Source organism: Ptychodera flava, chromosome 14, assembly GCF_041260155.1.
Source record: "Ptychodera flava strain L36383 chromosome 14, AS_Pfla_20210202, whole genome shotgun sequence".
NCBI lineage: Eukaryota > Metazoa > Hemichordata > Enteropneusta > Ptychoderidae > Ptychodera > Ptychodera flava.
In genome coordinates, this window is record NC_091941.1 from 13,273,647 (window position 1) to 13,288,810 (window position 15,164).

General features: G+C 37.2%; 1 protein-coding gene across 1 annotated transcript; it reads left to right on the forward strand.

The window, feature by feature from the left end:
* The first annotated feature begins 180 nt into the window (after positions 1-180).
* LOC139149423 (signal recognition particle subunit SRP54) lies at positions 181-14,699 on the forward strand. Its single transcript, XM_070721190.1, has 14 exons — positions 181-571; positions 3,354-3,530; positions 4,852-4,956; positions 5,444-5,510; positions 6,688-6,745; positions 7,012-7,162; positions 7,324-7,472; positions 7,741-7,841; positions 8,793-8,879; positions 9,160-9,233; positions 9,648-9,756; positions 10,898-11,068; positions 11,937-12,032; positions 13,831-14,699. The coding sequence occupies exons 1-14, from the start codon at positions 494-496 to the stop codon at positions 13,923-13,925; spliced, it is 1,518 nt and encodes a 505-aa protein (XP_070577291.1). The 5' UTR covers positions 181-493; the 3' UTR covers positions 13,926-14,699.
* Positions 14,700-15,164: the final 465 nt, after the last annotated feature.

The window sequence follows — 15,164 nt, forward strand, 5'->3', positions numbered from 1 at the left end:
TCATAATTTTGCTTGTGCATTATTAAAATAACTCAACTTTTATCCCTGTACCTTTTCATTAAATATACGTTTTTGTTCATTCTTCACCTATTAGTTGCTATTAATTGTAATATATTTCTCAGGGGTGTTGGTAAATCATTATGATACTGCTGTGTTTCTAATGTTTGCCTTGAAAGGGCCAAGAAGAATCGCCATTTTGCTTTCGATGCATGCAGACGCAGAACTGTATTACTGTTACATCAGACGCAACTAAACGTCATCTCATTGGGGGCCATAGGTGCTACGCAACAGACTTCTCGTATCCCAACTTACTGTCGAAAGTGTAAATGACTTAGTGTACTGCTACCGAGAAAAACTAAGGGAACCGAAGTTTCGACTTCGAAGAGAAACCTGCATTGCGGGACGCAGCCACTTCCGCAACTGAACAACAGTACAGGTGGTGCACATTCAATCTGATTGACCATAATATAAGTCTTTCGACCGACCGACAATAATGGTGTTAGCGGATCTTGGGAGAAAGATCACCTCAGCATTGAGGTCACTCAGTAATGCAACCATCATTGACGAAGATGTGAGTAGCTCCAGCGCTTTTGCTTTTGTTCTCTCTCGTGCGCGCCATGGATATTCCACATAACATATGGTCAAAACATTCACAACAAGTTGAACAACGAAAGCTGAATGTACGTGTGAGACGTACTGGTAGCCGTAGCAGCGTAGCTTTCATGTGTTGTGGCAAGAAGTTGCAGCTATGTATGTCAAAACTACGAGCAAAAGTGTCATTCGCCATACAGTACTAGTTTATTATGCTGATCTAAATGCGGTAGGATATTTTGGAGACAATGAACACAATGTTGCCCTTTACATTGGAACTAAAAGCTTGACTTTAAATTACACAAGAACTTCCCTTGAAGTATTATTGGCTGAATGTGTAAACATGAATTTTCTATATTTTCTGGCTGGACTGTTCATTAATATAATATAGTGATTTTTCACATGAAATGTGATAGTGGTTGTGTATAGCAGAGCAGGGTGTGACATAGCTGCAAAATTGTAGCGCTACGATGAGGCGGTTGGTGATTTTTTTGTTTTTGCGACTTTGCTCACCAGTAGCGCTACAATGCCGATGGCCCTGCAGAGGTGAAAATACGCGCACCCTACTGGACTAGGCGTGCTGATGTGAAATGCTACATGTTTACTGCATTTGGTCGTACTTATTTATCACTACTGAAGACTCAACACTATACTACATTAACCTTGTCGTTTATGGGGTTTTTGAATTTGTTCAAACACGTCGATCGCGTTCCGAAACATTGGGCGTGCGTTGGGCATCGGTGTTCAGGGCTCGACATAAGCGCTAGCCCACTAACCCGAGGCTAGTAAATTTTCAAGAGGACTAGTAAAAATGTCTTCGGAGGTAGTCCTGCGGACTAGTGCAATTTTCAAGTTCCGTAGTTGTCTAGGAAAGTTTATCGCTACAAAACTAATGGGACGCCGGGCCACTCATTCGATAAGAATGAACCAAGCCTCGATCATTTTATATAAAAATAAACTAACTTTTACCCAAACAAATTGGACAGTGAAACAGTGAAGCAAACTTTATTGATCACCAACTTAAAATGAAACAGTTTACCTGCTACGGAGAATCAAATTGTACTGTACATGCCATAGTATTAACGTGGCCCCGGGAAACATGGCTCAACGCTGAGCATCAAACGGAATTGTCTGCACGTCGTGTATTTTGGTTTGCTTGAAGCTCATCACTTCGCCTAAAAACATGAGCAACCCCACAATTTCGTTCAAACACTGTATCCTTGCCTTTCAAAGAAGATTTTTCTCAAGATTTCTTCAGGGGCATTCCCAAGCAACACCTCCAATAGTTCGTAGCCAGCTTGACCCTGCTTTAGAATGCCTCCACATGCTGACCTCCATATATAGTCAAGACCCCCTAGCTTGATTGAAGCTGATCTTAAAAAGAGCCATCTAGCTTGCCAAAACAGTGCTATGGCAAGTTGCTACTGCTTGTACAGGTGAGGGAATTCCTCACCGATAATAACTTGGTGCTAGCAACTTATTGTTTTGCCATTTTAGTGGAAAGGTGTAAATTATTGGGGCAATAATAGTGAAGTGAACCTTAAAACAGTAGTGAAAAAACAACGTATGAAATGGGTGTATCAGAACTGTTGTATCCAATCACTATTGGGAGTCATTGGTTATTTTTGTGCTAATCACATTTTGTTACCAGTAACTGGCAAAAACTCATAAAAGACACAAGCACATGAAATGGTAAAATGCAACATTTTCACTATTAAAAACAAAATTTTTCACAAACCATTATTACAAATGAGAGGTCCTCCCCACAAGCTGGTCAACTTTAAAATGTGATATATGTCAAAAATATGAAGGCACTCCACAGGAACATTTGTGAATGGCTGTATGAATTTCAGTTCTGGAGAAACAAATCTGTCCCCATTATGAACAAACATGTTCTTTGCAAATTAATGGCGCACTACCTGAGCTATGAAGAATTTTCCAACAAATTCATCCCTACGTCTTATTTTATTCTTGATGGCAATAGGCTATTTTCATGACCTCTCCTCCTACACAGGACATTTCATTCAGGTTATTTTTGTGGTTTATATATGATTCAAAGTTAAACATTTTGCAGTAAGCAAATGTGCTAGTCTTGCATGAAAGTTAGTTATTGGGTTTAAAAACCTTTGCGACAAAAAATATGAGAATGGTCATATACACCTCTTTACAACATGAGAGCAACATTTGGCTTTGCTTTAGCAGGACTAGTAGATTTCATTTAGGACTACTAAAAATGAACTGCTACTAGTCCTTCGGGCTAGTGGATGATTTGACCTTACGTCGAGCCCTGGTGTTTCTGGGAGCCGCCATCACCGGAAGTTGGTAATCACATCAACACTCCTTGTCCAATGGGATGCGCTTATTTTCACCTCTACAGGGCCATCGGCATTGTAGCGCTACTGGTGAGCGAAGTCGCAAAAACCAAAAATCACCGACCGCCTCACCGTAGCGCTACAATTTTGCAGCTAGGTGTGACATAGAGATCTTGATTTTATGTTGAAGATTTCATCTGAAAACGGTTAATTAAGCCCTAATTTCTTTCTTTCATAGACCTTCAAACTTACGACAGTGACCATGATATCATACATCATATCCATGGTAGTTCTTTCATTTTACACCTTTTCTTAGGATCTGAATATGCATAGGAAAAATTGACTACAGTATATATAAAACAATTCCTGTTTACAAGGATGCAAATCAATACAGCTTTACATGGCTATACATGTGAGCATCAATCAATAAAATCACCCTTACTCTTGTAGGTGTTGAATTCTATGCTGAAGGAAATATGTGCAGCATTACTTGAAGCTGATGTCAACATTCTGCTGGTAAAACGACTCCGTGAAAATGTCAAAGCAGTCATTGACTTTGATGAAATGGCAGCTGGGCTGAATAAAAGGAGGATGATTCAGACAGCCGTCTTCAAAGAACTTGTCAAGGTAAAAGTGAAAGTCAAGTCCTTATTACAAATTTCAAAGAAATGATTGTGTATCCTGTGGTATGAAAACAATACATCATAACTTTTGCTATGAAGTACAAATTGATACTTGTGTTCATTTTGCAGAAATTGTCAAGCACTATTGGATCATATTTACACTAATATTGTCTGTGTTTGTTTTTGGTACCACAGAGATAGTCTTGCCATGATCCTGTATGATCTAAACATATGGGTCTGTGCACGTGTTGATTTCATTATACTGTGGACATAGACTTCATACACGTGCGTGAATAAAAAATAATTTTTGATGACTGGAGTTATAGTTATTCTGGGAGTGTTCACTTTACTTTACACAGTCACTGACCTAAACCGAGTCTACTGTGGACACATGATGAAGCATCTATTCTGCAAACACCCTAAAGCAATACAGCTGTGATTTAAATTTTAAAGGATACTTTAAAATATCATACACAACATGCCAAATAGTTATGAATGTCAACATAAACAGGAACTACAAAAATTTGCATTTACCTTGACTAGCTGGCTCTGCACAGGTGCCCTACAGTTGACACAACAGTTTAAAATGATTCAAAAAACAGCTAAAACCTGAAAAAATAAAATTTGGCAAAAAGGTGGATCTTCAAACTACGTTTAAGAGAAGTAAGATTCCTAGTGCAGCGAATTTCTGAGGCAGCAAGTTTCACAGGAATGGACTGTTGTTACAAGGAATGATAAAAGCACTAATTAAACACTGTCCATTGCTGGAAGGCATAAAGTCCTTGATAAAAACTTAATGATGGTAAAAATGCTTGGATAGATCTGCAGAAACATTTCTAACTGAAAGACCAGGTAAAAAGGCTGCTGATCAACAGCGCCACCACAGTAAATGTACAGGATGTTGATGAGGGAGTTAGGACTAATAAAGTAGTGCCTAGGCTCAGCAACTACAGGGAGTCTACCATTACCCTTTAGCATGTCACCTTCTATCTTACCAAGTCGGTAAACCTATTTTCATCCTCTTGACATGTCAGTCTCCTACAAAATGCATCATATGTATGCTCAGCTGTGACTGGACTCAGCCGGCTAGTACAGAGTGAAATTGATGAATTTCACTCACTTTAAAGCAGAATGATGGCACTTGAATGCCAACTTCTGTAATGCAATATCCAATGACTTTACAGACAGTGCAGATTGCATCATAAGCATCATGTCAGTGATTTTTGTTCATTAATTGTTAATGCATTCCACCAAACATGTTGATGAGTAGCATCCTAGTTATAGTAAGGAGTCTGTGATCCATTAAACTTTCCTTTCCTTGCCAGCTCATTGATCCTGGTGTGAAAGCATGGTCTCCTGTCAAAGGCAAGCCAAACGTCATCATGTTTGTCGGTCTTCAGGGCAGTGGGAAAACTACAACGTGTACAAAGGTAAGGTGTGTCCTTCCAAGTATTCAAGTTGCTTGAAGAAATCTTGATCAGGGCTGACTTTTAAAATGTTCAACATTTAACCATCGGTTTACCAAGAACTTTAGTATCAGTCGAAAGTTTCAATTAGTTTACCTTACATGTTTACAATAGACTATGTCACGTGTCAGGATTATGTTGGAATAATTATCCTGTAATTAAACCTCAGTCTGTCAAATACTGCTTCCTTGGTCTCTGCAGAATTATTTTAAGCAGGAGGTTTAACTAGATCATTGATAGAAAAGGATTTGACATGAAGTAAATTTCTGAAATGATGGCCCTTTGTACAATCCCATGTTTGCTTTAATTAACTGTTTTTTACTGACATATACAGTTAATGTGACTTCAAGCATCTTCAGCTATTTGAGATTCACTGTGAATAAACGAATGCGTATCAGATCTTTCACGGTCGTAATCCTTCATTAACATGCTGCCCATTTCTCACCTACAGCTGGCGTATCATTACCAAAAGAAAGCCTGGAAAACATGTCTCATATGTGCCGACACATTCAGAGCTGGTGAGTCCCACTCTAAGGTGCCAGTTTTATCATATCAGAATGAGTTTGTAGTCAACAATATTTGATATTTAATGTGTATTTGCACTATTCTCCATCTAGAGCAACGTAACAGAAATATGATGACTCAAAGTATTCTTGCACAAATAATTAAAAAATTATGTAACTTAATATATTAGGAATATTTCTAGTGATGAGACCTCTCTGACGTTTCCTACTGAACATGCAGAAGGTAGAAAAGTTAGTTTTTCAAGTGTTTTATGATGACATTTAAGATAGAATATGCCTCAGGGACAGATATTCGGACTCTCAGATTTGTTCAATACTTTTCCAGCTCATTTTAAACCTGGTGGAGTAAGAAAAATTTTCACAGTCTCAGTTTTTTGAAAATCAAAAATTTTATTTTTCTTTATAGAGTTAGCACAGGGATGGCGGCCATCTTGAATTTCAAATATTTGTTTATCTTAGGTAATTTGTTTCCGTAGTATCAAACTTTGCATGGTGACCCCTGATTTTTATTTTAGATTTGGTAAGAAAATGGTTGAAATTTTATTGAGAAAAGTTGAGTGAAAGAATCATTCACTTTTTAGTCATATACTGCCTTAAAACATACAAGAAAATAAGCCAGTTGATCAGTATACACATATTGACTGGCCATGAGGGCAACAGCATACGTCTGCACCCTGGGGGACTGTGAGTCACCCCAAAAACAGACTGTTTCCCCGAGGCCTTTGACATCAGCGGGAATCATTTTTTGGAACTGATGCCTGGCAGGCAACAGTTCCAACAAATGATGCCTGATGACGTCGTGTACGTGGATCAGCACAAAAAGAACGCATCCCACATTACTATCAATTGGTGAATTAGAACACAGACTGCAGATGAGGTTTGTTATAAGAAAAAATATTTCACATACATCAGAAACTTTGCATTAAAAAATAGTTACAATTTATTGTAAAGTGGCTTGTGTTTCTGTCTTGTCTGCTGATTGCACATCATCCCAACAAAGCTGAGACTCAGGTTTTCACTGTTTGGTAGTTCTTGAGTAGGTTGTACAATAAAACCACAAGAAAAGCTTCCAACATCAGTTGTTCAATTGTTCTGTCTTCACTGCATTCACATATAGAGACATGCTATTCGCCTAGGAGAAATGAGCTTTTTACATTTTGTGTCTCAACAGGTGCCTTCGATCAATTGAAACAGAATGCCACAAAGGCAAGAATACCTTTCTATGGCAGGTAAGAAACTGAAATCACGGATCAACAATTTCAGAGGATGTATCAGAAAAAATTTTTCCTCTGTGCTGACATCAGGTTTTTTCTCATCATGATATGTAAGCACAGTAAACATGTTAACACAAAAAACATTCAAATTTCCCACTTTGTGCTGTGATATAGTGTTGTAAAATATTTTCTACGAACTTTTATATACTTATGCTTTCTCGTCAGTAATACTCGTTTCAAAACTAATCTGTCATTCACACACCATTGCACTTTCATTTCAGTTACACAGAAATGGACCCAGTAGTCATTGCAGCTGAAGGCGTGGAAAAGTTCAAAAAAGAAAATTTTGAAATCATCATTGTAGATACGAGTGGTAGGCACAAGCAGGAGGAATCACTCTTTGAAGAAATGTTACAAGTTTCAAATGCTGTGGTAAGAATTACTGTGTCAAATATTTACCTTTCCTTTACTTGAAACGTTTACTTATAAAGATACTGTTCCATTGATACAAAATCTAAGCACATGCTCTGTCATCTTCACAAAGTCCCCCTCATGTTACTGTAAAATGTTGAACTGACTGACTTTTTCACCAGAACCCAGACAATGTGATATATGTGATGGACGCCACCATTGGTCAAGCTTGTGAAGCCCAGGCCAGAGCCTTCAAGGAGAAAGTGGATGTAGCATCAGTTATCATCACCAAGTTAGATGGTCACGCCAAAGGGGGTGGCGCCCTCAGTGCGTAAGTAAACCACTTCCTAGATTTGTAGTTCCAGCCTTGCACCCAGTTCCTTTAAACTGTGTGGTCTCTGCTAAATGAAATCGGGAGAAAAGAGATCCATATTTGATTTGCAATCTCTGCATCAAGCAACTTTTCCTTGGTTGAACAAACACGGTTTACATGAAGAATATTTAATTTCAAGCATGATTGTTTTCTGTTGGCTCAGCTATAGCAATAGATTTTTGTGGTGCGTCCCTATTTGACAGAGAGTGTGGTATTTCTTTTGTAGGGTTGCAGCAACAAAAAGTCCTATCATATTCATTGGAACTGGAGAACACATCGATGACTTTGAACAATTTAAGACAAAACCATTCATCAGCAAGTTGTTAGGTAAGAACAAAAGACAGATCTTTTCTTACACTTCATCAATGTAACAACTCTCCCTTTTAAGACTGATTCTTTACTATTTTTCATTTTCAATCATGAAGGGTAATTCACTGATTAAGGAGTTCTGAGATACCAACAATGGTTATGTCTGCACTTACAACTGACTGTACATTGCTGTAACAAAATTGCAAAGAAAAAAGATATTGAAATGTGGTATTTTGATACATCAAAAGTAATCTCTGATCCTATTTTTTTGCCATATATGGACATTTGATGGTTGATATATCAAACAGTATTTGAGGGAGACACCTCACCCAAAAGATTGTAGAAAGATGGCTTAACTCAGTTCAAGTAGGGAGCTCAGAGTAAAATATATCATTTCAGCTTTTATCTGATGTAATACATTTGATCAAGTAACTCAAAGAAACAAAACAAAACAACTTTTCCAAATCCATGGAGTCGTTTCGGAAATACACTAATTTTAATGTTGATGAAACACTGTACTGTATGAACTTTGCCAGAAAATGTGCAAAAATTGGAAAAAGGAAATTTTCAAAGACCCAAAACTCAGACTTATGTTAGTTATCTTTAATTACATTATGAATTGTGTGAAAAAGTTCAGTGCCCCAAACTACATTAAGTAATGGCATGTGATTCTGAGTATAAAAAAAACTGCAGTCAAAGTTCAAAAATTGTTTGACCTACCGGTACCTTTTTCAAATTGACCAAAGGTCATGTATTTTATTATTTGATCAGCATCATGGGAAAACTGGGTAATTTATCAAATTTGAATGCAAATGCACACACCCATTTCTGCCAAAAATTTGTATGGGAAATGACATTTATATATACTCTAAGTATCAAAATTTTGAAATCAGAACTAAATAATGTTTGTTCAAGCTAGGTTTTTATGAAGACTTTGTTGATGATTTTATTCATATTTTCTGACTTTAGGTATGGGAGATATTGAAGGCCTTATTGACAAAGTCAATGAACTCAACCTTGATGACAATGAAGAGCTCATCAACAAACTTAAACATGGTAAGTCTGTAGTGTTTGTAAAACAAGGCAATTTATTATTAAGATATGAGTATTTGAAAACAATACCATATTTACAGTGATTTTACCAGGGCATAGGAACGCAGGTAAATTATTTTGGAACAACACTTAAATTTACCTGCTTATCCCGTAGACCGAAACCCTATATGACTGTGAGTGTTTTTTATTCGAGAGATAATTTCACTGTGGAAGGTCTTGGTACTGAACAAAATATGATCAGCTACAAACCACTTATTCTGTTTGTCTCCCTGGTTCCATACAGGTGAATTCACACTCCGGGACATGTATGAACAGTTTCAGAACATCATGAAGATGGGACCTTTCAGTCAAATCATGGTAAGGTAGACATAGTCGTTGTTCTTGTACAACACAACTGGTCGGTGAAAATGGAAGTAAAAGAGAGTGAATTTGAAAAGTTTGTAGCCTATAGTGACTTGCTGCTGCATCTTAATTCAAGGCAGCTTAATTCAAACAAAAGTACACAGTTTACACATTTTATTATTTTTGTGAGACACATACAGTTATCATAACCGATAAAGGGAAGCCTATGGCCATACCAGAAGACATTCACTGCATTTGAATGTTTATATACTGACGCACACATTGTGTGATTGTGTTGGTTGTTGAACTTAAAGTTAAGAATAGTGTATCACAGGGTCTCTGGAAATGAAACTTCACCCCAATATCTTTGGTCCCCTCTCTCTCTCTCTCTCTCTCTCTCTCTCTCTCTCTCTCTCTCTCTCTCTCTAGAGTCTTATTCCTGGATTTGGCTCAGATTTTCTCAGCAAGGGTAATGAGCAGGAGTCAATGGCCAGGCTGAAGAGGCTGATGACAATAATGGACAGCATGAATGATGAAGGTAAAATAATTTGACAGTTACTTTATAAATGTCATTGTTTTACACTGTAAAACATTAGTTCCCAGAGTTCAGTACTAAAATTCCAGTATGTTGGTCTATGGAAGGACAAAAAGAATAATTAAGCAGTCCACAAGAAGTTAATGGCCATAACAAATTAGATTTCAATGCTATGATCTGCTTGGCAAATAAATATTTCCTTCCAAACTTGAAACCTTGCTTATTTAGTACACAGTGGATGCTCTGTTGTTCTTGAAGATTGACTGCTTATAATCCTGGTGCTTAATTAACAACTTTTCACTTTCATATAGAGATAGAGATTTTGAAATGGCTCATTGATAGGAAAAACTACTGTCTGAAAGTGCCTGATGTCTTTTGCCCAATCAGAGTAATAGAGGGACTTGTTTTAGCCGATTTCAAAGTGCCATTTCGGTTTCCAAAACCTTCACAATGAACATTATTGTCCAAATGTTTTAATTTTGTGGTCTAAAATAAAAAGTAGTAGTTTTTACAATAAAAAGGATATTAATTTCAAGCCTTGATTTCCCATGATGTCTTTTATCAATGGTATTCAAATCCTTTATTCATAATTAGTTTTTTCTTAGTTAGATGATGCACAGTAATTGGTGCAATAATGTTTTGTCACAGAGACACCTTTGTATTTGAGCAAATTAGGAAATAACTGCTTACCAGGGCAGGTAAAGTGTTAGGTTGGAAGCAGAAATTTTACTGATACCTGCCATGCCTGACGAACAAGTGTAAATAGTTTTTATTTTGGTTCACTTAGATTGGAGACATGGTATTGCAGTACAGTCTACATGACGTAATAGTCATAATTTTGCTCAGACAAACCACTTTTAAAAGTAGCCTGCTCAGATAATGGGGTGTTACTTTCTATAATTTCTGCTCACTGACTTCAGCCAAATGATTTAAAATGAGTTTTGTCGCACTGGATAAAAACTTCAAGAATATATGATTGTTTAGCACATACATCATTGTGTGTGTATGTGCATTCGCTTAGTCATGAAACATTGTATGATGTGAGACCATGCATTATGCTATATCAAAAATACTTGAATCAGTCTTTTCAGCAAGTGTAGTGTGATTTTCAACTGAGCAAGGATGTTTGTTTGGTTTGTTGCAGAGCTTGACAGCAAGGAGGGTGCCAAAATGTTCATGAGAAACCAAGGCAGGATTCAGAGAGTGGCCAGGGGATCTGGCGTGTCGGTGAGGGAGGTCCAAGAACTGCTCTCACAGTACCAGAAATTTGCAGCCATGGTGAAAAAAATGGGTGGAATCAAGGGACTTTTCAAAGGTAAGATCTTCTCCTCCTTATCAAAACACAGCTTGGTTAGCCCTGTCATTTTAGAATGGTATTATTGGACATAAATAGAAGGAATAGTCAGGGAGTGTAGAGAGACAGATCAAGTATAGATAGGGAACATGGAACATACTTTATTGTGAGTTTGTACTGTGGTAGATTTCAGGATATACCGTACTTCAGAAAAGTTCATTTAAGGACATCTCCATGTTCTATAACATTTTCTCCACCAATAATAGTATTTCTTTGTTAGTTCTCAGGTAAACCAAATCAGCATACTTGAAACTAAAGCCACACACACATTTCTTTCTGTCACTGAAACATTCTATGGAATGAAGAAGTGTGGTACTAAGTTAGTTTAATTGAAGTGCAACAAAAAAATTACAAAGTGCAATAAAAATTAAAATTTAAAATTTGAAACTTTAGTTCAGTGTTCTGAAACACTTATACACCAAAATGTCTGAAGTTTGATATCAATCAATGCCCTTTCTAAAGAATGAAGCAATTAACTACAAACAAGCATGGCTTCAAACACATACAAATCTAAACGGCAAAATAGAAATATAAAACTGCCATTATGAAAACTTGTGATCAAAATTGTCATCAATAGATGTGTACATGTAGTCATCAATATAACACTGAAATATTAGTTTCATGTCTGTTGCTTAGCAACAGGGAAACAGGCAATTTGTGATGTGATAAATCTTCATCTTTCATTGAAAATTGTAAGGGTCGAGGATTTTGAGATTAATAACTAGTAGTGTAGGACAGGTGTATGTTTTTCAAAGTCAAATTGTACCATGCATATCCATCGCCATGTACCTTGCATATCTGTGATTTGATCTTGTGCGTGAATTAACAGGTGGTGACATGATGAAGAACGTGAACCAATCACAAATGATGAAACTCAATCAACAGATGGCCAAGATGATGGATCCAAGAATCCTGCATCAAATGGGTAAGTAAACTCTCACCGAAAATGTTCAATCCTTGGATCATGAAGAAAGACTAAATAATTAACATGGTGTTCAAGATTTTATAATGTGACAGTGGAATGGGAACCGTACAGGTGTGATTATTTGAATGTATACAAGATAAGAGTAATGAAAGCATTATGTTGTACACTCCTTTGTAATCCTCTTGTAAAACAGAGGGTAGAATTGATCTGAATATGGGCAAATTAAGTGAAACATAGGTGGACTTTTTTAAAAATTTGTCTAAAAGTGAAAACTTGCCCAATCTTTCACTTCTTATATAAACTCTTTCCTACTACTGAAGACAAAGCCTGGATTTTTATCTTTCTTTTTTGATACAACTTTCAAATCCATGATTTTACCTAATTTTGGTCTGGTTCTATTCATGAATTCTCTACTTTTCATTGGCAAAAGATGACTAATTTCTGCACATTTTATGCACACTTTGTCAAAATATTATCAAAATAGAGTGTTTTTATAAAAGATAGTCTATCATATTGCAAGAAACAAGAAAGATGGAACATGACAAATGTGTACTACATCAAGCCTTTTGTCTTTTCCCTCTACCACATACAGTGAGCCATTGCAATATTCAACATCCCTTTTTCAGAAAAGTATTTCAGCGGCTTATTAGAGTTCAACTTCTTTACGCAATTGAGGAGAAGCACTGTCATAAGAGGTGACTCTCAATAAACTTTACTCATGTTTAACATGCTGACATGTCTTATACCATCCATGAAAAAATAAATTGAAGTAGCTCCTATTTTGCAAGCTGCAACTAGGTACTCATTTCTCATTGCAATCACTGTATTTGTTATGTCAAATACATACAGTGGATTTGTTCCAAGAGATTACAAGAATTATCTGTTCATCATACAGAGAGTTTCTGTCATACCCCTTAACCCTTTCACCACCATAGTTTTACCCAAATCCGTTGTTTTCTATGCTAAATTTGGACCTGTACACAGGGAACTGGGGTGAAAGGGTTAGAGCGCCCTCAACCTTTAGGCAGGCAAAAATTTGCATATCAATTGTTGTTGCAGAATTCAGTACCCTGCACAAAATATTGTCCCACCTGTGTGCAGGATTGCTCTAATCCTGATACATAACTTTATGAAAAGGCAGTTTGCTAGTCTGGTTTCCTCGTGAATGTGGCTGCAAATGAGAGCATTTCTGCACAAAATATAACCTATTAGCATGTCTTGCCACCTTATTGTGGTCCGGTCGATATCGTTCAGTGATTTGACCAACCTGCAGAGAAATCTAGATCTTGGTAACAGAATCAGAAGTGATTTAACATGTTGCAGCTTCTGTTGCATGAACATGACAAGCTTCAGTGACTCAGTGCACTGATTTCTGTGCCTCAGAGCATTGCTGTTTTTTGGCAGGAATGATGCTGATTCCTTCAATGAAATTCATATCTGTTGGTGAACCCAGTCTGAAAGTGATTATCAGTGTTACTTGCATTTGAATACTTTGAATGTGTTTAGTGATGGCAGGAATGTGCTATTCAAAAAATATATTTAACAGTCCTGCACAGGGGCCATCTGTGAAGACATTGTGTTGATTTTATTTAAGCCCTGGGAGTTCTCATGGTGCACAGAGCTGCAAAGTTGGGATTGCTTGAGCAGGTTCAGCCATGAGTGATGGCTCTTTTAAACCAATGAATTCACTGGACAACTGCCAACAGAATCTCAGGATTTCAAAGTGTCATACTTAACAAATGCTTTCAGGAATTTTCCATTGGTAACAAGTCTTCTTCTTTTTTTTACACACCTGCAGGTGGAATCGGTGGCCTGCAGAATATGATGAAACAGTTCCAACAGGGTGCAGGCGGTGGACTTGGAGGCATGATGGGAGGAATGGGCGGCAAGTAACTCACCCTCCAACCAATGCAACACCATCCCTTTGACAAACAGAAAGAGAAGATTGACATGAAGACAACTACTACGAGAAAAAATGTCATATTATCATCCCATCAATTGGGAAATTGCACATTGAGTGATTGTAGGTCATCATGCTGAGTGAGACTGCTGCATGAACTTGTGTACAGTGAATCGATCACCAATGGATATTTTCCAATGAATACCTCATCATCTGGTCCAGTTGAGAAGTTCTCATTCAGTTTTTCAGCAGCCAACATATTTTTGTGTCCCAGTTTTCCTTTCAGATATACAGATCAACAAGCGCGAAGGAACTTTGGGGAAAAGAGACTACAATAATAAAAAAATTCAATCTAAATTATATGGCATCGAAGAGTTACTCATTCTTGAAAAACCCATCCAGTTAGTCAAGAATCTGACAGTAACTGACATGGGACAGCCAACCAGATCCAGGACAAGGAGCTTATGTAAAGTTTGCAGTATGTAAATATATGCTAATGTGGCCATGGTTTCAATACAGTAATCATTTGCTGCTGAAAAAAGTGTACCCCAGCACAGCCCTTTTTGTGATAGTGTTCTGTTAGTTTTTCAGTGCAAAATTACTTGCACGGTCTTCAACCCTCAGAATTCTTTTCAGAACAACCCAGCCTTTGGTCAGTTATTTTAAACCCCAGTTTGGTCGTCAGAGTGTAAATAAACGCAAAGATGATAGCTTTGATTTCATGAAGCGATGGATTTGTCGTTGAAAAGGAACTTGCTAAAGCAGAATCCTGATTTTTATGAGTCTTTATTAATCCCCTGAGTTCCTTGTTCAATATTTGCTACACATCTGCCCCCATTTAGAAGCTTTGCTTAATCAGAACAACCCTGCCTTTAGCAGAGTCACTTTATTCCTTGCAAGAACCCAGATTTTCAACTCTGCAAACTGGATTAGCAGAATTTATCATTTCAGTAACCTTTCTGCAAAGTCATACTGTTGTAAATTGTTTTCTTGATATTCTGTCATGCACAAAGTGTGAAGTGTTGACATACAACCAAGCTTGCATTTGGAAACAATCATACATGCGGTAGATTGGCACATGAAAGTTATACATTATTAGACGTTAAGTCATACAAAATAAGCACTATTTAATCAAGTTTTGTTTGATCAACAACAATTACCTGCAATGTTTGTAAAAACAGGTGTTGGCTGGCTGCATATCTGGATAAATTAAGTTCCTTACTTCATAGTGC